The sequence below is a fragment of the Callorhinus ursinus genome, unplaced genomic scaffold, assembly GCF_003265705.2.
Source record: "Callorhinus ursinus isolate GAN/ISIS: 27379988/994484 unplaced genomic scaffold, GSC_fseal_2.0 scaffold18, whole genome shotgun sequence".
Taxonomy (NCBI): Eukaryota; Metazoa; Chordata; class Mammalia; order Carnivora; family Otariidae; genus Callorhinus; species Callorhinus ursinus.
The window spans coordinates 11,171,016-11,185,264 of NW_027397080.1; the positions used below are offsets into that span (position 1 = coordinate 11,171,016).

The 14,249-nt window shown below is 51.4% G+C and overlaps 1 protein-coding gene across 1 annotated transcript in view; it reads left to right on the forward strand.

Moving 5' to 3' along the window:
* Nucleotides 1-14,249, forward strand: part of CSMD2 (CUB and Sushi multiple domains 2) — a 598,617-nt gene that overhangs the window by 218,545 nt on the left and 365,823 nt on the right. The window contains exon 5 of the mRNA XM_073902955.1: nt 4,867-5,074. Within this exon, the coding sequence (XP_073759056.1) occupies nt 4,867-5,074 (208 nt within the window). The remainder of the gene's footprint in view (nt 1-4,866; nt 5,075-14,249) is intronic.

Consider the following 14,249-nt stretch of genomic DNA (forward strand, 5'->3'; position numbering starts at 1 on the left):
CTGGCGTGACGTCCCTCAGCGGAACCGACTTCTAAAAGGTCCGATTTTGTGCTCTGCGGCTCTATCACTTGCCAGAAGTGGTCGACGGAGGCCCCCTCCCCCGCCGTCTATCCTTCCGAATATCGCCTCGGATTCACTTCTCTGCACGTCCTACCTTCTAGCAAGTGGTCGCTTCTCTGTTCAGAGAGTTGTTGCTACTCTCTTCTTCGATCTCCTGTTGAGTTTGTAGGTGTTCAGAATGGTTTGATCCCTATTCAGCTGAATTCCTGAGGCCAGACGAAGTCCAGGTCTCCTACTCCTCCGCCATCTTGCTCCGCCCCCCCCCATGTGGTGTCTTGAAAGAGGCCACAGTCCTAGTGCCAGAGAGACTTGGCTGGAATCCTAACTGGCCATCCACTGTGTGACCTTAGGGAAGTTACTTAACCTCTCTGAGCTTCCCCATCCTGTTTCATTTCCTTGTTCAGCAGCTGTTTACTGAGTGCCTGCCATACGCCAAGAGAAGTGGTAGATGTTGGAGGCATTTTCATTTCCTCTGAGCTGAGTAGCCCCGAGGCTCCATCGAGCGCCATTAAACCCTTTGCTTGATGTCAATAGTCCTTTGTCCTTCCCAGCAAGAGAGACTTGCTACCGAGCTTCTGGGTCCAGAGGCAAAGGTATGTTGTTCTAAAAGACGTTCCTTCGGGTGAAACTTACACCTCACATGGAGAACGAACTTCGCAAAGCCCCTGCCTCAGGCGGCAGCTGGATGGCAGAAGGCACTTAGGGCCGTGACAGGCTGCACACCACCCAGCCACAGTGACCGAGCAGCCTCTGCCCAGGCTCGCTGCCCACAGACATGGCCCCTGCCCTCATGGAGTTTACAGTCTAGACATTAAATAAGTGACATAACCCATCAATGAATTTGGGAAAATGATTCATTATGGGAAAGTATGTCCTGCTCTGAAAGCATAAGATGGGGGGAAGGGGTTTCTGTGTCTGGAAAGATCCTTGAGGAAGTGACACTTAGACTGGCACCTAAAGGCTGAGGAGGGGCCGGCCAGGCCCAACGAGGTAGGGAAGAAGTTTCCAGAAAGAGTAACTGGCACTCTCCAGGTCCTGGAACAGGGAGATGCTTGGTACATCAGAAGAGCTGGAAGGAGGCCAATGTGGCGGTGGGAAGTGGGCGGGGAGAGACTGGTGTGAAGTAAGGCCCTGTACGTCTTTATAAGCCACAGGATGTTCTACTCTCATGAGTGACAGTGGGAGTTACTGAAGGTTCTTACAGAGAGGAGGGGTGTTCTCAAGTCTGTGTTTCCAGGATCACTCAGGCTTCTGTGTGAAGAATAATGGGCTGGAGCAGGAGGGATGTTTGGAGACCAGGAGGGAGGCCTCATGGCTGTGGCTGACTTGGACGGTCGCATGGCTTCACGTGGAGCAGGTGCAGGGTAGATGGGAGACCCGGTCAAGAGCTACTTACAAGGAAGGACGGGTTTTGGTCTCCGGCTAGGTGTGGCATGTGGGCGAGGGGGCTGATGACCCCAGCCCTCTGGCACGAGGCACTAGGTGGATGGTGCCGACACACTGGGAAGGAAATGCCGGAAGGTCAGGGTCAGTGGGCGGAGAGCACGAGGGTGGGCTTGGGTGGCTGAGGTTTGCGAACAGTGTAGGATGTCTGCTTGGGTTTCTAAGACCAGCACCACACAGAGGCCTGAGTCACTGTCTTCCCCCACGACCTACTCCCCTCTAGCATGGCCGGCTGCTACGCTGACCCGGACTCACAGGCCCGAGGAAACGGGACAGCGTGGACCAGGGCTTGCCACTCCATCCCTCACTCCTGACACTGCTCCCTTCCCCCATCCCCCCTCCCGGAGTTCCCCTCCTGCCTGACCCTGACCGCTCTTCTTTTCAGGGGCCTCTACTTCTGCCTGCTGATCATTAAATGTCGCTCTTCCCGGGCCTTCTTTACTCCCGTGGAGCCGCCGTTGCTCTTCATCCCGCTGACTCCCAGCCTCGCAGGCTCCCCAGCTCGTGCTCTCTGTGGGCACCGCCACCTGTCAGCCCTCAGCAGCTCATAATCAGCATGGGAGTGCTGAGGGCCATCACTGTCTCGCAGAGCTGCTTCTCTTTCGCCCCCCGCCTTTACCCAAACAGCATCATGATGCTGCCCTGTTAGAAACCTCCACCTCCTCCTTGCCTCCTCCTCTCCCTCGCTGGCCACTCCCGGGTGGAGACCATGTCCTTTCTCTTCTTCCCTGCCTGGCTCCTGAACCCTTCTGTTCCTTCTCTTCCTCCCACTGCCGCTGCCACTCATCCAGGCTTTGATGATTAAGACAACCTCTTCACGCTAAGAGTTGGCATTTGGAAATAGGCTCATTCTCTTGAAATAGATCTTGACCCTGTACAATGACATTGTGAGAATAGTTCAGGACCCCCGGATGAACTCACCTTGACCTCCATCCCACACTGCTTCTGCATATGCAGCTGTCAGCTCAGTCTCTCCAGCAGGACATCCCACATAAACACTCAGCCCCGGGATCCAAAACTGGACTCCGGCTTGCCTTCCCCACCACAAGGTACCCTTCTCCTGGGTTCCCTGTCACAGGAGGTACATTTCATTCATCCAGATTCTCATGCCCCAAACCGGGAGCTCATCCCTCCCAACTGCCAAAGCCTGTAGATTCTGCTTCTTAAATCTCTCCGAAATCAGTGCTCTTCCTGCAGTCCCCATGGCCTCAGCTCTGATGTCATCTGGCTTCCCCTGGACTTTGGTGACTATGTCCTACCAAAAGCATCCTGCCCACTCCCCTGACTCAGACCTCCTCTGTGCCATGGCCCCAGTGATCTTTCTAAAATGCAAACTCAATCATATTCCTTCACTACCTTTGATTCCCAAGATGAAGTGGAAGGAAAAGGAGAACTTAGTACTTGTTGGGCATCTACATGGGCCAGCCGCTGGCTGACACTAGGCACTGTCCCGTTAATGATCCCATTCAGTTATCCGAGCAAACCATCGTACAAGAAAGCCAAATGAAGCTGCCAGAATTGAAGCTGGGGAATTGTGGAGGCTGAATTCAGATCTAGGCCTTCCTGACCCCCAAATCCATTTTCTTTCCAATATAGTCTGCTGCTTCCAAATCTTCTTGGCCCAGTGTTCTCTGTCATGTGGCTCCTTCCTCCATTTCCAGTACTATCACCCACCATTCCTCTCGGTTCGCTCTGTGATAAGCCATCTAGAACCACTTATCTTAGGCATGCCGTGTGCCTTTGTGCTTCTGGGCTTATGACATTCGTCTCCCTGTTTTCTTAAGTGCCGTTCCCTTTCTTCTCTATCTAGAGAACTCCTATTCATCCTTCAAAACCTAGCTCTAAGGGCATCTCCTCTGTTAACTTTTCCCAAACTGACTCACCCAAGCAAAGTAATTTGCTGTTTTATCTATGTCTTCCAAGTATGAACTGTACTCCTGGGAGATGGGAGGCTGTATTGGTTAAGGGCACAGGCCCTGGAATCAGGCTTAGAATTCCAGCTCCTTCAGTCACTATGAGTTGTGTCACCTGTGGCAAATGCCTGAATCTCTGCATGCCTTGGTTTCCTTAGCTGCAAAATGGGAATGATTCTTTACAGGGTCCAAGTAAGGACTACATGAAATTCATAGCATCGTTAGAATGGTGCTTGGTGTAGTTTAAGTGCTCAAGAAATATGAGCTTTCATTATTGTCACTAGGCTGCCTCTGGCACACGTTGGAACATGGCTACTGCCTTTCTCCTTCCTTCCCCACGTAGTCCTGCCTCTAACAACACATGCTAAGTGTACTACACTCACTCGCGTGCATACAGGCTCCAGGACAACAGGCTTAGGGTTTGGATGACTTCCTTTACACCGCCCAGCTGGTGAGCAGCAGGGAAAGGATTCAGATTGCCGTCTGCAATAATTCCGAAGCCAGGCCTCTTAACTATTCTATGTCAGAGCATGTTCCCCAGATCATTTTTTTGGAACATCAAGCCTCAACTGGGGCTTTCAGCCGGAGTGGTGTGACTGCCAGGTTGTGTGGCAGGAGGAGTAAAATGCGGTCCCCGCCCTTGGAGGTTCCCAGCGGAGCTCAGAACCGGTGTGGCAGACAGACGGATGAATGGGTCTCTTGGACAGGGCAGTGTACCATGTCTACCGTCGGACGTGTTGCAGCCCAGAGGAGAGAGCAGTCCCTAAACACTGGAGGGCATGAGGCTCTCCCAAGAGGCGGCATTGGAGTCGGGCCTCAAGAGGGCATCCTAGGCCAAGGGAGCAGTGTGGGTGAAGGGCAGCAGGCTGACCGTGCATGGCGTGAGAACAGAGTCGGCCCACAGACAAGGGTAGGACGGAGGATCGCAGAGGTCTGGCCAGGCCGCCCTTTTGAGTGTCGCCCCAGGGATCTGTGTTGCGTTTTCGTTTTGTTTCCCCACATTGGAGGCTTCCTAAGATCAGGTGGGAAGAAATGTTCTGTTCCCCACAGCGGTGACCGTGGCAGTAAAGGTGAGAGCTGAGTCCTTCCTTGCTCATGACACAGCAGTATGTGTGGCACCCCGAAGGTGCCCTGAATGTCAGAGTTCAGTCACAGCTCTGTGGCTGTGTGACCTTAAGTAGGTGACATGACCTCCCTGTGCCTCGGTTTCCTCGTCTGTTCAGTGAGGGCAGTCAGATCTGAAATTCTCAGAACAGGGCCTGGCGAATGGTAAGGGCGATGGAAGTCTCTGGCAGCGTTATTCTTAGGCCAGGTCGGACTCGGCTCTCGGCCCATCTTGCCTGTGTGTCCCATGCTGGGACCCTTCCTGCCTGTCATGGGTGAAGCCCATGAGTGCCAGGGCCTGAGAACAAGACCAGCTCACGTGAGCCCCTTGTCTTTGTGCCCACAGCTGACGATGCCTGCGGGGGGACGCTGCGGGGTCAGAGTGGCATCATCTCTAGCCCCCACTTCCCGTCGGAGTACCACAACAATGCCGACTGCACGTGGACCATCCTGGCAGAGCTGGGAGATACCATCGCCCTGGTCTTTATCGACTTCCAGCTGGAGGACGGTTACGACTTTCTGGAAGTCACAGGCACTGAAGGCTCCTCCCTGTGGTAAGCACACTGCCCTGCCCCCTCCCTGGTCCCCAGAAACTGGGGCTCACCCGGATGCACAGTCTCCTCAGTGGCAGGGCCTGCGCTCGGAGGCCCCTTTGCCGCATCTTGGACCCACAGTTGACGAGTGTGGTTCTCATTGTGATGAAAACTCACTGCATGTTTTCAGAGCCGGGGTCCATTTTTACAATGATTTTGGTATCTGATTTGAAGTATACCCTTGCTGAAGAATTTCGTGTTGGGCCTTGGGGGAGTGACTTGCACTGAGTCTAAAAATGTCCTGTTTCTCAGGCCATGGGTCTCAGTGCAATGACTGAAGTACAGTTGCAATTGTGGAGGGCATATTCTAGCATCCAACAAAGGGAACAGAATCGTTAAGTGGCAGTTTCCAGGGCCCTGCACCGGGCAAGGCGTGACGTCTGGGTTTCTGATGGGAAGGACTAACCTTCTCCCTGTCGTTCTGGCTTGCTCTACTCGCCATGGAGACTCTGTGTTGATGGATTCAGGAGAAGGATGACGCGACTTCTCAGCCTTAGTTGCTCGTACTGTCCCAGACTTAGATCCTTAGGGCATGCCTGAGCGGAGGTTGGCTTCCAGAAGTGTCCAGCTTCCTGTCTGGGTGACAAGCCTTGAATGGTGGTATGGGGTTAGAATATTCTCTTGTCGTCTCCTCGTGGCTGTGTTATCAGGATGAGGGCGCAGGGGGACCTGTGTCCGCACCTCAGGTGCCCACAAAAGGGTGTGTCAAGATGTGCTTCAGATAAGATAGGGGGGCATCTTGCAGGCTTCATTGCGGCTCCGGGGAGGAGGGCAGAGGAGGTGTCCCCGAGGACTCTGAGAGTCAGGGGAGGACAGTGCGTGGGAAGGAGGCGTGGCAGTCAGTGTGAGTGGGAGGAAGGGAGGGGCAGGAAGCAAACAGGAGGCAGGGGCACATTTGTTGAATACCTCTTTCAGACAAGGTGTCATGCCACATGGTAGAAACATCAGCTGTGTAAGAGAAGGTCCTTGGAGGGTGAGAAAACCAGACAAACCCACAGTAGGAACCAAGTTTGACTATTGCAGGGAGATAGAATGGGAACTGAAATCTTCCCAGTATGGACTTGGAGATTCGGGGACCGGTGTAGCCCCGAGAACTCAAATCTCCTGGTACGGTGGAAGGCAATCCGACCTGGGAGTCAGAAGACCTTGGTGTCATAAGCTTGTTGAGTGAACTTGGCCAGATCATTCACTCCCCTGAATGGGGAGTTGAGAGAAGCACATGTGAGCCAAAAACAGACAGCTGTGGGTAGGTGGCTGTTCTGTCAATAGTCTGGGGCAGGGGCTGGGCATGTGGTGCTAGGAGTGGGGACAAAAGCCTGGGTGCCCCCCTTCTGCACTGGGACCTCAGTGCCCTGCCAGCCTGAGGCCCTCCGTCCCCTGCCTCTTTTTGTTAAATACCTGTTTTTGTGACTGTAAATGTAACACAGCTGCTTCTTACAGAAAACATAAAAAGGCATTGAGAAATGAATATGAAATATTAAGAGTTTGATGTACTCCCCTTCGGCCTTTTTTCGCTTTGCTTGGATCAAGCTAGCTGGCTATTTATATATGTTTTAATATTGCAAAATTAGGATCCTAAAATCTATCTGTGGTTATATATTCTTAACTTAGCATTTTATAATGAAAAATTTCCCTATATTTTCGCAGATGCTTCCAAAACATAAGAGGCATAATAATAAGCATCATTTGTTGAGCATTTGTTACCAATGTGTCGCAGGCTGGTTCTAAGCTCTTACGGCTGGAATTTCATTTCTTCCTTATAGAAACTCTGTGAAGTAGGTAGCATCCTCTTCCTCCTTTTACAGATGAGGAAAATGAGGTCCAGAGAGGTTGTGTCACTTGCTTGAAGTCACACAGCTAGTAAGGAGCAGAGCCAGGATTTGACCCCAAGTCAGTTAGACGTGGAAGGCCATCATTGTAGCCATGACAGCACGTTCCGTCACGCACCTTACGTTTGTGAAGGCTTGCCACGGCTGTGGGGCATTCCCTCGTCAGACCGACAAGGGTTTACTCATTGGATCTCTTATTAGGTCGTTCCCAAGTTTTCGCTTCTGTAAACAGTTGCCAAGATGAATAGGCCTGCCAGTTCTGTCTCTTCTAGTCCCAAGGCCTCTTCGACTCCCTTGTTTATCTGTGCGCCAAATGGTATCCCACAGCTTCTGCCCCCGCCCAGGTGTGAATCCACACGTTGTCCAAACTTCTGGAGTGAAACAAATCTGAAAGACTATTCCTTTTCCTATTAAGTTCACTCAGTGGGGAAGGAATTAAGCAGAGGAAATCATTAGGGGAGTCATTCAGAACTCTTCGCTATAAGATTAAATTATAATTATTTACAGGGTTGGTGTCACCATTTCTAGGCAGGATGCATTTGTTTTTCTAATTTATACTTGCATAGCAATTACTGATAAACAAACTTGGAGGTTCAGGATGTGTGTGCAGAGGACTCACGCTCTCGTCTGCCCCTGTCCTTTATGGATCCCTGGGTTCCTGTGAAAATGTGATGCTGCTGGTTTATGAGGATGCTGCTTTATATCGCCGTGCATTAAGATTTTAGGATGTTTTCTTGAGGGCTGTGCCAAGTCATAGAAAAACTGCAGATCCTGTTAGAAAACATGAATGTGAACAACTGGGCATCCCTTCACCTATTGAGAAGATAGAGGCAGTTTTGAAAGGGAAAAAAAAAATCCACTACCTCCTTCCCAGATGGCAGATTCCCACTTGATTGAGGATGGTGGGGCGGCGGGGGGGGGGGGTGGCATGGGATGTTCCTGACTCAGTTCCCCACTCTTCTCCTCCCCCTGTGGGATACAAGCAGGAGAGTTTTCATTAGGGGTTCCGGTTGTTTGGATTTCACCGACCAGTAAAATTTCCAAACAATTAGGGAAATAGAGGGTTGATCATTTTTTTATTTTGCCAGGTAAGGACATTAGAAAAAAAACCTGCCAACTCCTCAGAACATTATTTCGTAAAACAAAGGACAGTTTAAAGCCAAAAATGTGGCAGGATATAATCAGTTTGCTGCCTTGCCCTGGAACAATGAAAGATGGGATACGAGGGGGCACAGAAAGAGCTGCGAGTGCCCGGAGCGGCGGAGCCCCAAGGAGCACCTACATCAACAAAACGGTGCTCCGTGGCTTCCTGCTTCCTGGTCCGTGACTGGCCACTGGGAACCCGGCAGTCCACGCTTGGAAGAGGAAAGGGCTGTTACTATGGTGAGCACCAGGCCCTGTACCTCTGACGTGTCCAGAGATCCCCAAGTATTTTAGATGTACTCTCTCTAGTTAATTGCTTTTTTTATTTTTATTTTTATTTTGTGATTGTCCATGAGCAAAAGCTGGGTTTGAACTGACTGAGAGTTACAATCCAGATAGTGTATTTGGTATTCCTCCCCCACTACACACACACACACACACACACACACACACACATACACACACGGCCAAATCACCACCATCTACACATCACCAAGTGAACCGCTGTTACACATACATACTTCTGTCTCTAGTTCACTGAACTCAGTTCAGGGGCCAGATATTCTCTCACTGATCCTTCTTGGGGGTGGTGGGGCTTTGCTCTGCTCTGACCAAGTCAGTTGGCTGTGTCCTTCATGGAGCCCCATACCTTCCCCTCAAATTCTATGAAAATACTCTCACCATTGCTAAAGTTCCTCATGAGACCCCCGGACATTTTCAGATGGCTAGGACTGGGCAGGTGTAAGCTGCGGTTTAAAAACTCAGTTGTTTAAGACCCTGGGTTCTGTGTCCCTGGAGGGTATCAGGATCATGTTATAACAAGTACAAGCAATTGCCAGCCCAGTACCCAGCCGGCCTCTCCACTGTGGAGAAAATCAGTGAATGAAAGCTCTCTGAGAAGACAGGAGAGCCAGAATTTCTCCCCTCCTCTGTCTGCCTCATGCTTGACACTATCCATTTGAGTCTCTCTAGGCTCTTCCTCTGGGCTAAGGAAGGAGAGAAAGCCAGACATGCCCTCCAAGAATAGGAGAGAGGTCTGTGTATCTTGGCATCTAACTGGGGAGACAGCAAGCCTGGGAATCAGACAGATTTGGGCTCAAAACCCAGATCCACCTCTTAGTAGTTGTTAAAACATATTTACTTACTTCTGAGTCTCGGTTTCCTTCCACATCTGAAAAACGGGCCTCATCAAACCTACAAAGCATGTTGAAAGGGCTGGGCATGTAAGCTGCTGCCTGGCTCACGGTAGACACAATACTCCTGGGATGGGGACCGGAGTCGAGGTGATCCCATTGAGGCCGTTCTTCCCAGCCTGCCAGCCTAGCGGCATCTCACCAGGCAGAGAGACACGGCCCGGTCCCTCCAGCTGACTCAGCTCCTGGGGGAATTGCCTGGAAATCCAGGTAAGGTGAACTGGCAGAGAGCCCCTGGGTCAGACTGGAGGATGCCCTTGCAAAGGTCAGAAGAGAGGGCAGTGATTTTGTTGGAACTGTCTTCCCAGAGCCACATTTTGTGAGCATGTTGCAGGCAGCATCGCCTCTTCTTGGCTGGACCCAGCCCCAGACTGGCCAATGAGCTGCCTTCTTAGGAAAGCAGAAGAGAGGGCGCCTGGGTGGCTCCATTGGTTGAGCATCAGACTCTTGATTTCGGCTCAGGTCATGACCTCGGGGTCCTGGAATCGAGCCCCGCGCTGGGCTCCACGCTCAGCAGGGAGTCTGCTTGAGGATTCTCCCCCCTTCCTTCACCCCTCATTCTCACTCTCGCTCTCTCTCTCTCTCTCTCAAATAAATAAATGAGTCTTTAAAGAAAAGCAGAAGAGGAAGGTGGACCAATGTGGTAATAGTGGCTGTTCTGGGCAGGGCTAGGAGCAGGGGGACTTGGCTGGGGGTCAGGCACAGTGCCTGCCCAGAGGGGGCCTGCAGAGTTGGGGAGAAGGGGCAGAGAATCTGGAGAAGACGTTCAGGAGACCACTGTCCCAGACCCAGAGGGGAAGCACATCTCTGCCTGGCACCCTCTCGCTGGCTCTAATCGATGATGCCACAGAGTTCCGCTGGACCTTCCTCTCTCCTTTTCTCCTTCTCTTTCTCTGCTTCTCTCCTTCCCTCCCGGGGCGGGGGGGGGGTGGTGTACAGTTTTGTCCTGTAACAGGGACGGCAGGCAAGGCCTGACCCATGCTCAGAACTGAAGCCACCCTTTTCCTGGGGGCCGGCCAAAGGGCCAGCCGCAGGGGGTGTGTTTGTGGTGGGGAGGCTGGTGGAAGGAGTTCAGAGCTCCTTCCCACCTGTGGGATTTCTGTGCAGATCCTAGAACCCTCCCCCTCCAGCTTCTTGATTGTCACCCCCGTGGTCAGTCTCTACCAGTGATTCCCATCCTGTCTTCCCTGCCCCCTTCAGTATACTTGGACTTCCATTCTTTATTTGTTTCACTCAGGTCATTTGCGATCTTCCTGCCCATTCTCTATGTCCCCACACCCCTAGCCAAGCCCCCATGGACTTCTATGTGACAGACTTGCCTCCACCAAACCTTTGAAGTAGGGAAGGAAAGGAGGGCACGCTGCAGGGCTCCAGAAGAGACTGCTGCCCTCAGGTGGGAGGACCAAGGCCTCAAGGCAGGGGCTGCATTGGAGACAGGCTTCGAAGGGTGGGTACCATGTGGATATGGGAGAGAAGGGGACAGGGAGAGCATCATCCTAGGGCTGCTGCCGGGCACCCTACCCAACATGGGAGCTGCCCTGATCCCTCAGGTGCAGGGCCAGGAAGTGGTCCCAGGACTCTCTCCACGGTGCACCCACACTGGGGTTCTACCGTCTGCCTCTGAGCCTCAGTGGCTCCTCCTCCTGGAGAACAATACAAGAGAACCTGCTGGACTGTCTGGATCTCCTGCCACCTGGGGCTGCCCAATACTCTTGGGCTGTTTCTAGAAAGAGAATTTCCCTGGAGAGCAGGTTCAGCCTCCTCTCTGGATCCAGCTTTGAGAGTTTTTCTTTCCTTTGTTCCCCTTCCTTTTTTGCTTTTGTTTTTTTTATAGGTGGAAGTACAAAAGTTCCCATCCACTTTACAGACATTCAGTTTGATAATTTTGCTAGCAACAGTCTTTTTCCTCTTTGAAAGACTTTGTTTTAATTATTAAGCATTTTACCCATGAAATTTGAGCCAACTAGAACCATTTGATCTCAGCGACTTTTAACTAGATATTTCATTCAGGAGTCATTAGATCCAGATATAATTAGAATGAGAACAGCATGCCAACGGGGATTTGTTAATAATAACTATTCATTTATTTACTCATTCACATGTACTTCATCAAACCATTGGTTTAGATCATTTACGTTCTTTGTTACTTTTCCCCTATTTATTTTCAGTAATCATTTATTGAGAGCCTTCTAGGAACTAGGCTCTCCTAGGTGCTGGGGAGACAAAGACACAGGCCCGTCCCCAAGGAATTATTTATCCCCATTTATGTAATAGCCATGCATCATGCCGGACCCTGGAGCTCACAGTCAGGGCGAAGAGGCAGACTATAATTAAATGCTTGACAATATCCTATGTTAGGGGCTTTTCTAAAAGGTGTAAAGAAGCTCCCGTGGAGACTGAAAAGAGAAATGTAATAGTTAGTATTCTTTTGGTTCAAGAAATAGAAACCCACCTCCAGCTGACTCAAGCTAAAAAGGGAATGTGCTGGCTTCTGTAACTGAAAAGCCGAGGGATTGGCTTCAGGGACTGCTGGATCAAGGTATGCAAATAATACCATCAGAATCTATTTCTCTCCCTCCCACAGCTTTGCTCTCTTATGTGTTGGCTTCCTCAGGCATGCTTTCCCCATGATGGAAATGCAGCTTCGTGCATTCTGTTGGTTTAGCAATCCCAGCAAAAAGGAAGCTTCTCTTTCCTGGTGGGTCCCACAAAAGCCCTAAGATGCACTGTGAGTGTTCTCTCGGGCCAGGCCTAGGTCGCGTGACTCTGTCCTGCTCAAGCTCCCGGATGGGGAGTGGAGGAGGGTGGTTCACCAAAGGCAAACTGAGTCACAGAGAAGATGATGTTTTCCTGTCATGGTGGGAGGGGCTGCTGGAAGGACTGATAAATGAGCCCCAGAGGGGGTGACTTTTAAATTCAACTGAGTTGCAGGAGTTTACCACGGTCTCGGAGCAGGAAAGGGCCTTGGTGTATTGGGGGCACTGCAGGGGGGTGCAGGGTGAGCGCAGGGAGACCACGGGTCCGGGAGAATCTTGTCCCGTGTTCAGAAGCTAGGAGAGAATTCCAAACACTGTAACAGGCTGTGGAAGTGTTCTAAGCGGAGAAGTAATGCAATTACTCTGAATTTTAATTGGCTCCAACTGGAAGGCTCGGAAACCAGTGATAAAACTGTTTTCGTGACCACCCAGGCAGGAGATAATCCAGCCTTGAATTAGGGCAGCTGTGAAGGGATGGAGAGGAGGGGGTGACATCAAGAAACATCTCAGATGCAGAATCAGCTGTTTTGGGGGGTTCATTAGAAAGGAGGAATGGAGAGAGGGGAGAGTCTGTGTTGACTCCCAGGTTCCTGGCTGGCTGACTGTGGTAGGAGGGACACAGCAGAAGGAGCATGGCTTGGGGACAGGGACACAGGTGCCCTTGAGTGCTGACCTACAGGCTTTTGAGGCTCTCTAGTGGACATGGTCAGGGGGAATCGATAGCGAGGCCTGGAAAGCTTGGAGTTGGGCTAAATACCGTGGCAGGGCCTTGAGAAGTCACTGTCAGGAGCAGCACCAGGACCATCATCCTTGGCAGTATCTCCATCATCATGGTCACCCTTACCGACTTCGTCTTTATTACCAACACCTTCCACCATGATTTATTCATTCAAGCAGACTACTTAGGGCTTCTGTTGCCAACCTTGGGCTTGGCATGGGAATATAGTACTGGAGGAGGCAGATAAAGCCTCTGCCTTTGTGGGACTTCTGGTCTACCTGGCAGAGATTGACATTAATAAAAATCACAAAATAAATGTAAAATGCCTTGTGTTGACTGTCATGAAGGAAATGAACCGGATGAGGACTAGGAGCAGTGGGGCCCTATCAATATGAAGTGGTCAGGGGAGGCCTCTCGGAGGGGGTCAGATTTAGGTTGAGACCTGACTACTGAGAAAGAGCCACCATGGGAAGGACTCAGGGATCAGCATTCAGGGCAGAGGGGATTGCACCTGCAAAAGTCCATCATCACAGCACCCTATATGTCCTTAAACTTCATACATGGGAGTGTCATGAGCCTAATGCCTGTCCTCTGGGATTTTGGTTTGTTTGAACATCAAGAACAAGGCAGGGTCAAGGTCTCAAGCTGGCAGAGAAGCTCAGGAAGCAGCTAAGATGGTGCATGACCAAGGCTGCTGAACCCAGTGGCACTTGGAGCTGGGAGGGGGATAAGCCTATTCCAGCCGAGACACAGAACCTCCCGCCTTCCTGTGGGGTCCTGAGGCCCTTGCTTCACCCTCCTTCCCTGCCATATCACAATGCTTTCAGCCACCCCAAGAAGCTGTTCTCTTCTGATGGAGCCCATGAAATTGCATCTGTTGTATCCATCAGGAGCCAGGCCATAAATAACCAGCCCTTTAAAATGTCATCTCCCCTATCTCTCAAGAGTTGGAAATAGCATTCCCAGCCCCACTGCTGAGCAGTAGGAAAGGATTAGTGCCCTAGCACGCCACTGGCAGAACACGTCTGCAGAGTCCGGGCTGCGCCTTCTGCGCTCTCCACGGAGCACCAACGTGACTTCCTCACTCCCCTGAGCCTCTGAGAACTTGCTCTCAGAAAGAGAACAAAAGCTGCAGCTGAAGGAGCAGGAAGTGAGCTGGGGTTGTCCACTGTTGGCACAGTGACTCGGCTCCAGAGCTTGTGATTTGGCCAAGTTCTCTGCTTGGGAAGTGAGGGTCAGGCAGCTGTCCTGCCCCCCGTGGATCTGACTGCATGCAACAGGTTTGTACTAAGTACGTCGTCTGCACAGGGGCCCCAGGCCAGGACTGGGAAGGGCACCAGACAAGATGCTCTTTTCGACCTCTCTCTATTGAGGAGCTGCCAGATGCCTGATGGTGCCACTAAGACAGATGGAAGGAACTGTTCTGGGCCCTTCCAGAGACCTCTCTCTCATTCTGGCAAAACCTGCCTTCCAGAATGACATCAGCTCATTCAGAAT